The sequence below is a fragment of the Hippoglossus stenolepis genome, chromosome 22, assembly GCF_022539355.2.
Source record: "Hippoglossus stenolepis isolate QCI-W04-F060 chromosome 22, HSTE1.2, whole genome shotgun sequence".
Classification (NCBI taxonomy): Eukaryota; Metazoa; Chordata; class Actinopteri; order Pleuronectiformes; family Pleuronectidae; genus Hippoglossus; species Hippoglossus stenolepis.
The window spans coordinates 17,608,135-17,621,935 of record NC_061504.1 but is presented as its reverse complement, the minus strand read 5'-3'; the positions used below and the strand labels follow the sequence as shown (position 1 = coordinate 17,621,935).

General features: G+C 42.5%; 2 protein-coding genes across 6 annotated transcripts in view; both read left to right on the top strand.

The window, feature by feature from the left end:
* The window catches only part of mdm1 (Mdm1 nuclear protein), a 9,873-nt gene extending 6,672 nt beyond the window's left edge, over positions 1-3,201 (top strand). For 4 of the 5 annotated variants that reach the window (XM_035146964.2, XM_035146967.2, XM_035146965.2 and 1 more), the window contains exons 10-16: positions 674-891; positions 965-1,117; positions 1,334-1,416; positions 1,518-1,567; positions 1,828-2,071; positions 2,263-2,313; positions 2,818-3,201. In XM_035146964.2, coding sequence (XP_035002855.2) covers positions 674-891; positions 965-1,117; positions 1,334-1,416; positions 1,518-1,567; positions 1,828-2,071; positions 2,263-2,313; positions 2,818-2,927 — 909 coding nt within the window. In that variant the 3' untranslated portion in view covers positions 2,928-3,201. Of the gene's footprint in view, positions 1-673; positions 892-964; positions 1,118-1,333; positions 1,417-1,517; positions 1,568-1,827; positions 2,072-2,262; positions 2,358-2,817 lie in introns of all 5 variants that reach the window. The other variant, XM_035146966.2, reaches the window with a different exon arrangement.
* A 1,959-nt stretch (positions 3,202-5,160) lies between these two features.
* LOC118101696 (interleukin-24) lies at positions 5,161-6,893 on the top strand. Its single transcript, XM_035147648.1, has 6 exons — positions 5,161-5,220; positions 5,321-5,558; positions 5,776-5,841; positions 5,928-6,077; positions 6,392-6,451; positions 6,566-6,893. The coding sequence occupies exons 2-6, from the start codon at positions 5,376-5,378 to the stop codon at positions 6,698-6,700; spliced, it is 594 nt and encodes a 197-aa protein (XP_035003539.1). The 5' UTR covers positions 5,161-5,220; positions 5,321-5,375; the 3' UTR covers positions 6,701-6,893.
* Positions 6,894-13,801: the final 6,908 nt, after the last annotated feature.

The window sequence follows — 13,801 nt, the reverse complement described above, 5'->3', positions numbered from 1 at the left end:
GAAAACGGTCGGGGGTTCTCCAGGATCTTGACGGGGGTCACGGTGGGGTTAGTGTTACTGTTTACCAGAACTGACAAGAAGAGGCGTCGACGTCGAGGCTGCCACTCAAGTCAAGTGACACAGATATAGATGGATTATTCATTTAACGATTTAATATTGGAACTACACAAACCATTTTAGAACTTCCACTTCCTCCCACTGTCCAGAAATGAAGCCAAAATGTTTTGGATACAAACGCCGCCATCTTGTACCAACACAAGATGGCGGCGTTTGTATCCAAAACATTTTGGCTTCATTTCTGGACAGATTGTGGAGTAGAGCCCATACAAGCTCTCGACCAATCAGGAGTCAGTCTCAGCTGTCAATCATGACGTCTCAGCCTGTTTTTATATCATCAAATAACTGATTCAAACCAAACTGATCAGAAACAAACAAACATCAGAGAGAGAAGAACTAAAATGACAGAAACCATCTTTAAACATTTATTTAACGTCTTCTTTGATATGTATATAAATATATATATATACAACCAAATATAAGGAAGTTAAATTTAAGAAAATAAACTAGATGTTTTTACACGAAATGGAAACATGAATCTTTTCTGTCTGTAAAAACAAGTTTTCATATCCTGGAACACAAACTGTGAAGTTGTGTAACGTGTGTTTGCGTCCAGGTGACGGAGCTGAGGCAGCGAGCGGCGTCGTACCGCAGCCGAGCCTGGGGAACCAACTTCTGCAGAGATCACCTGAGCCAGCTGCAGTCTGAACACAACGCTCTGTGGGAGCCCACGGACTCGTCCACCGACCCCCCCACCCCCCGCCTGACCTCTGACCTGGGCCAGGAGCCCGACAGCCGCAGCACTTCCTGCGTGGAGGCTCTGGACCTGGCCAGGTGAGAAACGTCTCCGGTAGAAAATAGTGGATTCGTCTTCGCAGCTCTAAAAACATCTTGTGTCTGTTTGCAGCCGCTCCTGTGACTCCAGTCAGAGGTCGTCGGTCGTGGGCTCAGCAGAAACACACAATACAAACAAAAACACAAAAACAAACGCACACACACCTCCAGCGGAAAGACGTACAGCGTGGAAGGAGGAAGAGGACGAAGAAGAAAGTGAAGACGAGTAAGTTCTTCACCTCAGTTTCTGCTCGACTTTAACTTGATCATTATTTGAATCACTTCAGGTCAGATCAACACGTTGTCTTGTTTATTTGTGTGTGTGTGTGTGTGTGTGTGTGTGTGTGTGTGTGTGTGTGTGTGTGTGTGTGTGTGTGTGTGTGTGTGTGTGTGTGTGTGTGTGTGTGTGTGTGTGTGTGTGTGTGTGTGTGTGTGTGTGCAGGGACGAGGGGAGGTTACCAACTCCCAGGCTGAAGATGAGACCAGTTCAAAGAACTCACCACGACCTCACCACACCTGCCACAGGTACACACACACACACACACACACACACACACACACACACACACACACACACACACCCACGCACACACACCACAGACCACTGACCTCTGTGTGTCCTACAGGAGGCGCTATACTAGTGGGAACAGTGAAGAGCAGCGATCTGAACAAACAGGTAAATTAACAGTTTTCAACGCGTCCTGATAAAAAACAGTTTGTAAAACACATGTAATTAATAAAAACATTATCATAAACTAGAGTTTAAAGTTTAAGGGTTTGACAGAAAAAGGAATAACGGCCGTGGATGTTTTCAAAGGGCTGGAATTTAAATTTGCTGTTCATAAATATAAATATAAGTTTTGATATTTGAATGTAACATTAGTAAACACGTGTTGTCGAGTGGATCATGTGACACGTGACTGTTTGGGTTTTCAGAGGTGCGGGTCAGTCGTTTCCGTGGCAGCGGCGCTCGACATGCCAATCAGACAGATGGAGGCGTGGTCGGAGAAGAGTCGCCCCCACCGCCCGTCACCTGGCCCCTCCCCCGACCCCAAACCAGCCTCTAAACCAATCAGGACGAAGCAAACGCCTCCACCCACGGTAGCACCGCCCCTTCAGCTCCCCCCCGCGCTGCACTGCATCCAGGGAACGCTGAGACACCCCGACTTCCAACACAACGGTGAGCGGACGGACCACGGAGTGAACTAACACATGACGTAACGTTATAAACTCACCAACGTCCTCACAGGAGACATCAAATACAAACTCGTGATAAAACACTGAAGCGTCAGAGTCTCATGGTGATAAGTGAATATTTAAAACTAGTTTTCTTAAAGATCCAACTGACTGATGGGGTCTGTTCCTCCTCAGGTGAACTGGGTTCCAGGTTCATGGAGCTGCAGAGTCCAGGAGCCGATGAAGGTGAACGTCTCAAATTAACATGTTGAACCAGCAGCTTGGTGAGAGTGAGTCTGATGTGTGAGTGTGAACATGAGAAAGTTTCCTCCTTCACTCCCTGAGCGTCTGTTCTCTGTGACTCTGCTGAGTGGGTTCCATCTCCTGTGAGAAGAACTGACTGAGAGTCAGCTTCAACTGTCACAACCAGCTCCAGCTGAAGAGTGAAGCTGAACTGAGATCAGTTAAAAACACTCTGAAGTTATTAAAAACCAGAGTTTATCTCCAATATTCAGCAGGAAACTTAGAAACATGAAGAATCATGAACAGTTGGTGGATTTGTTCCAGCTGCAGCTCTTCAGGGTCAGGGAGCAGAGGATCATGGGTAATCTCCAGTGTTTCAGTTCAGTGGGACGACTCAGTCATGAGCCCAACAGAGTGAATCCCCACGTGTGGCTGCAGGGGGCGCTGTTGCTCAGTAACATCCTGTTGTCATAAACACTTTTTTAACTCTTTCATCCTGTTGCCCAGACGACCGTCTCTCAGTGATGTCATGGCGTTCGGCCGCCTCGTGCTCCGCGGCGTCCGTCGTCCTGGAGCGCGCTCAGAAGAGACGAGAGAGCTTCTGGGGGAAGAGATGATGACCCCCACACACTTCTCTCAAGGTCACCGCTGTCACCATGGAAACCAGCGTGTTGTTCGTAGAGCTCAGTGGATATTTTTCTATGATGTAACAGATCAATTAAAAACAGAATATTTTATGTCTAGAATCAAGTATTTTTATAGTTGAATTAATTTAATTGTTAATTATCTTATCGCAGTTTTGTAGTCGGTGTTTTGATGAACGTAACGATCATGTGAAGTTTGTGTTTATGTTGTGTTACTTTGCCGAGATTAAAGAGACACGAACATCAACTCGTCTTCGACTCGTCGTCTTTTTACGAACTGATTCAAAACGTGAAGAAGCTTCTTCACAGTCGTCAAATCCCGACGATGAGAAAGAAGCTGAAACATGAACTCGTTTGTTTCCTCCGGAGGAGACGAGATTTATTTAAACGTCTGTAACTCTTTAAAATCACGTCTTTAATCACCTGCTGTAACTTTATATAAAATATCATCACTTTCTATTCAATATTTGTTTTTAAATTTGTTATAATCTTATTTACTCTTGAGTTACGACCAAAATCTGATGAAACAACCTGGTTCTGTGTGGTCGCAGCAACTTTGACCTTTGACCTTTGACCTTTATGATAGAATCCCCGAGTGCAAGTGGAGTAAAACTACACACACACACACACACACACACACACTCAGCTTTGCATTGTTTGTTCTGGTATATTGTTACGAGGGGAATTCACAGTCAGCTGCTTTATCTGCTCTTCACCCCCGAGTGAGTGTGTAGATGTTGTGTGTTTTGTGTGTTTGTCTAGTGGCCCAGAGGAAGTAGTTGCCAGGTAATCCGTCCTCTGTCTGGAGGAAGTGCTGACGACATTCATAGAGAAATATTTAAAGGTGTGTGTGTGTGTGTGGGGGTTTCAGGAATTTTTCTATTAATTCCCAGTGAAAAGAATCTAAGCTGTGTCATCTTTTAATTGCATCACTTGCTTCACACATGGTTTTGTTCGTCTCTGCTTTAACTTTAACGTCACACGATCAGATTTCCCTCCTGAAATCGTTTCTGGATTTCTTATTTCAAAGCTTCCAGCCGCTCTGCTCAGTTCTGTGTCACCAGCGTTCAGATGTGGTTGAACTTCCCCGTCGCTGCCCCCAGCTCCGATCCTCCTCAGTGCACAACGTGCTGCAGCAGCTGATGAGTCACAGAGACGATGAATCCTGATTTGACGAGTTTATGGAACCAATAAAGAAGATTGGTGCAAAAGAAGATGCAGCGTCAGGAAATATATGAGCAATTTCTTCAGATGAAGGTGAAACATTTTCAGTTTGAGATGATTATGAGTAGAACTACAACGACCACGTCTGCACGACCACGTCTGCACGACCACGTCTGCACGTTTAAATCAATATTTCTAAACCTCGCTCAGCGATGATTAACCCCACAGACACTGTTCAAACGTTGCTGTCAATCAAAACGTCTCAGATCTTGTTTGTTCGAGGTCAAATTTGAGCCTCAGTTTAGGCAAAGTTGAGATTATCCTAAAAAAAAGATAACACGTGGGCTTCATAAAAAAGATGTAGGAGTCGACCGAGGGTTAAATGTGTCGGCTGACGTGAAAACCTTTCATCCTCCGACGAGCCTCTGGGGGATCACCCCCCCCACACACGACACTCGATCCAGGTCCCGTTCTATTCTTCTCTCTGCAGATTTCATGGTTTTAAATTCATCTCTTTTATTGTCTATCCAGATGAATCTAATGTTTTCTTTATTCCTGCCTGATATTTACAAGGAAATGTTTCCCCGGTCACGTCACCTGTCATTTTATAATTATTGTTGTTGTAGTTGTCGCATGATGAGACAAAAACAAATCTAGTGTTCAAACATCAGAGCGAGTGGATTTTTTCTGAGGGAAGTGTATTTAGTGACACACACACACACACACACACACACACACACACACACACACACACACACACACACACACACAGAAGAGGAAGTGATGTCATTGGAGAACAATTAAAATGCTCGTTTTGCAACTTGACAACAAGCATTATTGTCGACGTCAAAGTTTGACTGACAGTTAATTTCCTCTTTATGTAATTGACAGTAAACAGATTGTGCCAGCTCAGCACTGACCTGTGTGTGTGTGTGTGTGTGTGTGTGTGTGTGTGTGTGTGTGTGTGTGTCTGTGTGTGTGTGTGTGTGTGTGTTGGGGTTTTTCTGGTTACCTGTCCTATATTTCTGCAGAGGGGGCGGAGGGTTGAGGTGTATAAAGACTCGGGCCCGGCGTTGTCGTTCACAGCAGAATCCTCTGACAGGTGAGATGCACCGATCAGCTCGATCCCATCGACCTTATTGATCATCAGAGACTTTAGAACTTTTTACTTTGTCCTGATCTTCTGTCTGTTTCTGTTTCAGGTGAAAACTTCTCGCTTCTGAAAGGATCCACATCGTTTATCTGACAGAAAACAAGATGAAACTCGACATCGCCACACCCGCCCGCTCCCTCCGTCCAGCAGCCGCCATGTTTGTCCTGCTGCCGCTGCTCCTGATTGGCTGGGCCGAGCAGGGCACAGCGCACCCTGTTGACCGCCCGCTCAGCCACCCGCTACGAAACAAAGAGACGTACCGGGCTGTCCAGGATGTGTCCAAACACGTGAGTATTCATTCATCTAGAAAATTATATTCAGATATGTTCTGACATTTGGTTTTAGGATAAATGTTCGAAGTTAATTTCAACACCTGTAAACTTTATTTAAAGTTTTGAAACAACAGTAAAAAATTCTACACTTCAAGAAGAATCCAGATAAATGAAACGTGTTGTTCGATGCTGATCAGTGTGTTTGTGTGTTTGTGTGTCTGTGTGCGTTCAGGCTCAGAGTTTACAGACGGACGACGACTCCAGCACCAGACTGATGCCTCGGGTCAACATCGACCAGGTGAGGATCAACTCAAAGAGCGCCCCCCCTCCAACACACACACACACACACACACCCCACTGACCTCTGACTCCTCCCTCCCTCAGGACCACCTGAAGATCTGCTGCCTCCACGCCAACATCCTCGACTTCTACCTGCGCAACATCCTGGTTCAGCGTGACAACCAGCATCCCAAGATGCACCGGCTGAAGACTGACCTCTCCCGCGTCAGCGAGGACCTGCAGACCCAAGGCTGCGTAAGTGTCGACCCCGGGGTCACTGCGCCGCCGCCGCCGCCACCGCCACCGCCGTGTTCGTACGCTGCAGAAAAGAGACTGTGATGAAAGCTGGTCCTTTGATCAGCAATAAACGTCTTAATTCTCGTTTTAAACCTCAACTCATTTTAAATCAGTGTCAAACCAGACTGAGTTTGTGTCTGACGTGGTTTTTGCAGCGTTTTGAACGTGTTGTGGCGTTTGACTTATCGTAGAATCTGTGGTGTCGGTGAGAGAAAGTGAACTGATAACGATCTGCTAACGCTCTCTCTCTCTCTCTCTCTCTCCCTGTTCAGAATGTGACTCACTACCACGACCATCGCCACGCTGTCGAGTTTCGCAAGAAGCTCAAAGAGGTGAGAGACGCTACCTCTGATTGGCCGAACGTGCGGCGGCATCGCGAGGTCACTGCAGATCTCAAGCCAACTTCTGCCTGATTCTCTGTTTCTAACGTGTTTCTCTTGTTTCAGATGGAGGGCGAGCGAGGGATAAACAAAGCCATGGGAGAGATAGACATCCTCTTCACGTACCTGCAGGATTTCTGCATCCAAGTGAAAAACTCCACCGTCGCCGCCATCGCCGGCGCCGCCGGCGCCGCTCACTGACGCCTCCGCTTCCACTGAGCGGACACGTTTCCTACTTAACTATTTATCACCTTTTATACGTCCACTTTTATACTTTAACTTATTCATGTATTTAATTTGAGAAGGTATTTAACAGTTTTTTATATTTATGAGAACTCGGTTGTGACTGATTAGTTATTGATCAGTTTATTGATCAGGATATCTGAATACCGGAGGATTCTGGTATTGATCTGTTGCCATGTTATGGCTGAATGTCACAGTTTGTAAAACTGATACTGAAAAAATACTGTTTCAACATTTACCTGATAATAAATAAAGTTGGATTCAAATATGAAAGTTGATTTTGATCTTTTTTGTGCTGAAGAAAAACAAGTTTTATTTGAAAGTAATTTCACATCATAACTGTGAACAAAACGTCGCTGATTCAGACTCATGATTCAAAATGAACTTCTGGACTTTAAATAAAGATGGACGACGTGACAGCTCCTATAAGTGAAGCCAAAGCGCCTTTACCGCCCCCTGGTGGCTGGCCGCAGTACAGCTCATAAACTCCACCTCCTCCGTGTTAGCAGCTGTGACATGAATCACAAATAAAACCTCAAAACGACGTCTGTGTCTTGTTTCACTGGAAGTTTGAGTTGATGCTGATTCTGCGTCTGTGGACGAACATGAAACACGACGAGTGCGACGCTGACGTCTGGACTCAAACTTCATCAATTACTTTTATGAACAGACGGTTTCAAACTGTTTATTTTATTTTCATAAATCAGCTGCAAACAAAACTGAACCTCAAACCTCTGTCGGTGCCAGAAAGTAACTAAGTACATTGAGTTACTAGTTACTTTTCAAACAAATCAAATACTTTATGGCTACTGAATAATGGGAGGGTAACACACACACACACAGAAACACACACGCACACACACACACACAGAAACACACGCACGCACGCACGCACGCACACCCACACACCCACACACACACACACACACACTGACCTATAAATCAAACTGGTGCAGAAATCTTCAGAAACCACAAATTCATGAAACCTACTTTCACTGCTGTAGGTTTGTTTCCTCGACTGTGTGTCTGTGTGTGTCTGTGTGTGTGTGTGTGTGTGTGTGTGTGTGTGTGTGTGTGTGTGTGTGTGTGTGTGTGTGTGTGTGTGTGTGTGTGTGTTTGTGTGTTTATAACTAGGCGCGACAGGTTGTTTAGTTGCAGTTGCATCAGTCACGGCAAAGTTTGACTCAGAATAAAAGTGAAAAGTTTTAACATCAGTTTGTTAAAGTTTTTCTTCATCTTTTCACACGTTAGACATTTAGACCGGAAACAAACAAACAAACAAACAAACGATCAATGAAACAAACGATCAATGAAACAAACAAACAAACAAACACTTCCAGCGCTGGAGCCACATGATGGACGACAGTGTTGATGATGATCAGTCAGACTTTATGTCACACAAAGTATTTTAATAACACAAAAAACAAACAATAAACAGGAAGTGAAGAAACTCTCATAGATCTCATACATTTGAAGAGAGAATAAGACAAAGGCAGGAAAACAAAGATGAAATAATCAAATATTTAATGAGATGATGAAATGGAAAAACAAGAAGAAAAAAAAACTGAGCAATAATTAAAAAGTTGAATATTCAGGGAAAAAACATTTCAATAAATACAGGATATAGACCAATAAACAAGTTAAATAAATAAAATGAAATTTAAATCCTGATCAAAATTAACTTTGAGCTTAAGTATCATTAAAATAAAGAATATAATTATTAAACTAAAGCTGAGATTCTGTTACTTCACCAAACATTAATTTAAATGTCCTGTAATTAAGAAATAATCGTTGTTGCATAACGAGACAAAATAAATCTCTGAGGGAGCTTTATTAAGTGACACACACGTACACACACACGTACACACACACACACACACACACACACACACACACACACACACACACACACACGTACACACACACGTACACACACACGTACACACACACACACGTACACACACACACACACACACACACACACACACACACACACGTACACACACACACACACACACACACACACACGTACACACACACGTACACACACACACACACACACACACGTACACACACACACGTACACACACACACACACACACACACACACACACACACACACACACACACACACACTACACACACACACACACTACACACACACACACACACACACACACACACACACACACACACACACACACGTACACACACACACACACACGCACACACACCTAAGCTCATTTACCACCAGGGATCTACCTGTGTGATGTCATCACTGGGGATTTCCCACATAGGTGACACCAGGACTTTTCAGTGTGTGTGTGTGTGTGTGTGTGTGTGTGTGTGTGTGTGTGTGTGTGTGTGTGTGTGTGTGTGTGTGTGTGTGTGTGTGTGTGTGTGTGTGTGTGTGTGTGTGTGTGTGTGTGTGTGTGTGTGTGTGTGTGTTATAAGGATCTATATTTAGAACCCTGTGGTGTTACAGGAAGAGCAGGTCACATGATCACATTCAAACACCTGAACTATTAATAGAAACTTGTCCAAACAAAGAGCAGCAGCTCTGATCTTATCATGTGTTTGTATGACGACATCAGATCATAGACATTATATTGATATATACAGTCTACATATGAATACATACAGTCTATAATCCAGATTTATCTGATTTATGTCTTTATGTTTAATTTAATAAAAGGAGAAACTGAACAAAAAGTTAAAAACAATGTTTAAATCCATATTTTGCTCTTTGACCTGTTTTATATTTTCTCCTTCTTGTTTGAAACACCTTTTCTCCTCGTTTATATTATTTAGTTTTATTCTTTTCCACACAGAAGTTAACTCCTCCTCGTTTCCTTTGCTCCTTGTTTTCTACATTTATTATAATAAAGTTAATTTAGAAAAAGACAAATAAAACAAAACATATTCTATCAAATTCTATATTAATAATAAAATTTAAAAATATTAACTTTTAAATATATTTTTTTATTAACTTCTGTTTTGGGCTCTAAGTTCAGGCCTCACGTCTTTAAACTACAATTCCCATAATTCAGAACTCTGTGAAAGACTGGAACAACTAATAAATTGCTCAGACTCAAGTTTCATTGTTAGCATGTCAACATTTTATTAATTTAGATTATCGGACGTATTAACATGTTGACCTGATGGTGGCGCTAAATGTCAAGTTACAGGATCAGCTAATTTATCACAACTCATCCTCAGGGGAACATGAACATCGTAACGCCACTGAAACGTCTTTTCAGTAATTAAGTTACAGACAGAAATGTTCCAAACGTGTGAAGATCAGCGTTTCTCTGCAAATATCAATATTTGACCGAGCAGGAGATTCAGGTTCTCGCGTCGCCACAGAAACCCTGAAGCTTTTAAAATATGGAATATTTCCAACTTGTACTTTCCGTCGTTGTCGGCTCCGGTTCAGTGGCATGTGAAGTTCTTCCTCGACCCTTCACCTCGTACTTCACATTCTTTGTGAGATAGTCACTGATTTACTGTCGCTGCTTGAGGAAGCTACAGCCGCCAGAGAAATCCCCACTGAGACAGACGGAGGTGACAGAGTGTGTGTGTCTGTGTGTGTCTGTGTGTGTTGACTCTGAACTTGTGTGTGAAGCAGAGGTGAGAGGAAACAGGTTTTTTGACCAGAACACGTTGTGACACTGTAAAATGGGTCGAACACTTTACTGAAAGCCAACCTGCACAGTCACCGTTTCCCGGCCAAGTCGACAAAGATGCAACCTACTTTGATCCGACCGCACGTCGAGACACAAAACCTGCTCGATGCAGGAAAGTGTCAAGGCCAGTGACATCATCACTGCAGACTGTAACTGCAGGATCAAGTCCCATCAGAGACGTTAAATTAGTCCTTTGTACACGTGTGTGTTTGTAATGTTGTGTTCTCTAATTTGTGTATTATATAGTAAATGTTGTGTTTCTCTTGTCCTGTGTTGATACGTCTTTAGTGAGTCGTCCTCAAACTCTTCTACAACATGCTGGCCCTTCTTATTGTTTGTGTGTTCATCCTGCCTGGTTTATCTGCACTGAACATTTTATTGGCAATGTGTTTTTTCACGTGTGTAGTTTATATATTTATTTATATAAGTTTGAATGATTCACTGAACCGATGCTGTTTTTTCGTACATTACAAGTCGACTATTTCAGAGTCTGTTAAACAACGACACAATCTTCAGACCCAAGCTTCAAAATAAAGCTCGTTAGGCTTTTACTTTGAAGACTAATAGTTGAAGAGGAGGGGAATAATCTTGACGTGATGGAGATCAGCATCTGTGAACGTCGTCTCAGTCCGATAAGTAGTTAATAATAATAATAATCAAGATGATCTGGTGTAGAGTTTGACCCAGTTACTGACACATGGTGAATAAACACATCCAGTGCTTCCTGATATTTCACATCTTATTGTGAAAAACTACAAACCATTAAACCACTTAAAAGAGGTTCTTTACAGAACGTTACAGAAATACTTCTTCTATGGCCTCACTCTGAAGAACGAGTCTTGGTTCTAGTAAACATCCTTTATTTTGACGTGTGTACCTTGAAATGTCCTAATTTTCTTTAGACTCTTTTCTATCTAACTTTCTAACTATACTTTTTAAAGTAATAACCAGTTGATCATCACACTCATTGAAACACAAATTGGCTTCATCAACATGTTTGCTGCAGTATTTCCCATCATGCCTCAGCTGGCAGAAATCGACCTCCTTGTGGTGCAGACAGACGGAGTCTCGGATCTGGGTCGGACGTCGACTCGGCACTTTCTGAAACCTGTCGAGGTGGGAATCGAACCTGCTGAGTCACTGATCTCTTCACAGTCACAACCTAGTTTTATCTGACCACAAAATCTAAACACAAAAACCAGGTTTCACACAAACGACATCTTCAACGCCACCGCCGCCGCCGCCGCCGCCAGGGACTGATGACAGAGGAGATAAGAAAAGAGAGAGGGGAGGAGAGAAATTAAAAAAGAACCACAAGGAAGTGAAGTGAGGAGGAAAAACGATGAAGAGAATAAAGTGGACAAAGGAAGAAGAGGAGTGAAGAGAGGAGGAGAAAAGAAGGAAAGGTAATAGAAGAGAAAAGAGAAGATGGAAGAGGAATTTACAGAAAAGTGGGGAAAGAGGAGGGAGAGAAAAGAGGAGAAGTAGAGACAAGGGGAAGGAGGGAGGAGAGAATTAAGAAAGAAAAGAGGGGAAAGAGGATATGGGAAGAAATAAAACAAAGGTGAACCAGGGGGAGGAGAAAAAAAGAGAAGAGAGGGGTTGAAAAGGAGGAAGAGGAGAGAAAGGGAGGTGACATCAGTGGGGAGACTCCGGCTGTGACATCAGGAAAGTTTTGAAACAGCAGAGAGGGAAGAAAGAGAAGAAGAGAGGGAGTGGTGAGAGGAGGAGGAGGAGGAGGAGGAGAAGAGGTATAAAAGTGTCAGGACAAACTGAACCTGCTGCAGTTGAAGATGCGTCTCCTCCTCCTCCTCCTCGTCCGAGCGTCGGCTCTCGCTCTCCTCAGCCTCCTCCCTGTTGCCACGGCGACGGCCCAGCGGGGGCTCACCTGCCGACAGGAGATCCCGGCCGAGCTGATCCGAGACCTGTGGAGCCGACACACCCTGCTGATCGCCAACCTGCCGGTGAGAGCAATGTTCAGATCTGAAGTCAGTCACTGTCAATCAATCATCACCTCAGTTAACTGCCAATAATGATAATCATGGATTCGTCAGTTTATCATCAATCAAAGGTCAATAATAATAGAATTGATTATTTTGTGTCCAATTACTATTAATACATGTTTAATAATATCTATTATCGGTTCATCGATCAATCTGTGTGTTGTTGTTCTATCATTCAACTCTTATTGATTCATTTTATAATCAATGGATCAGTGAGTCAAAGTGTCAATATTAACATTTATTGATTTTTGTTGTCCATCAATATTTCAGATTAAATGAAATGAGTCCAATACATTTTAATGATTTTTATATATTGATTTGACTATTTATTAAATGCTCATAATTACTCTTAATGATTGTCTGCTAATCAGCATCAATTTGAATTAAATGTCAATAATCAATCAATAAAATAAAGTTTATCAATTGTTTTAGTAGCAGTTAATACAAAACTTTACTAAACTGGTGATGAGCTGATGACAGATTCATTATTAATTAGAAATATATTATTATTTATAAATAATTGATCATATTTAGTTCCACAACAATCAACATGTCAATCATCATGAAGTGAATCATTAAGCTGATGTAGAGATCGATCGGATGTTTTCATTGAATTGATGAGTTTTCTCTATTGATCAATTAAACAGGGGCTTTCAAAATAAAGTGCACAGATCATCAGTCACTAATAAAAAATAAAAAATTACAATTGTGGACAAATGTTCTGATCAGATCAAAGAGTTTCTTATTAGATCAGAGTTTCTTATCAGATCAAAGAGTTTCTTATCAGATCAAAGAGTTTCTGATCAGATCAAAGAGTTTCTGACTGAAAACACACAAAGCACTTTTACTACCCAGAAACCTCATAAACACTTTCATACTTGTTAGGTTTGAAGATTTGAATTGAATGTCAACTTACTGTTTCCGAAGCTTTCAGTGTCTTTAGAACATTTGACTCTGTTGTGATATAAATATAAAACAAACGAGTTTTCGTGTTTTCCTCTCCAGAAAGAAGAAGGTTTCTCGAGGCGTCAGAGACTTCTGCCCAAGTTCTGCACCAAATGTCCAGAGGTCAGTGAACGTGTCTCAGTGGACAGACATGTCACCAGTGAGGATTTGTCCTTTTTTGAATGGAGTCTGGTTTTACACGTCAGAAGTGGAAGTAGATATTTTGCTGAGGTTTCAGCTGTGATGTGTCCGCTCGGTGAACCTCAACCACAACATCAGCTTTCTCCAGTTAATTAGTTTAACACAACACAACACATCTGTTCACACAAACATGAACTCGTCAAACCAGCGGTTCACAGGTGTTGCAAACACGCTGCAGCGGAAACTTGTTCAGTGGAGCGTGAAGTTTGGATTTCAACGAGGAA

Bases quoted from the DNA above. Each gene is read 5' to 3' on its own strand.
- LOC118101696 (XM_035147648.1), top strand. From the start codon at position 5,376: ATGAAACTCGACATCGCCACACCCGCCCGCTCCCTCCGTCCAGCAGCC. The intron at 5,559-5,775 runs GTGAGTATTCAT...GTGTGCGTTCAG, and splicing joins TCCAGGATGTGTCCAAACAC to GCTCAGAGTTTACAGACGGA. The intron at 6,078-6,391 runs GTAAGTGTCGAC...CTCCCTGTTCAG, and splicing joins ACCTGCAGACCCAAGGCTGC to AATGTGACTCACTACCACGA.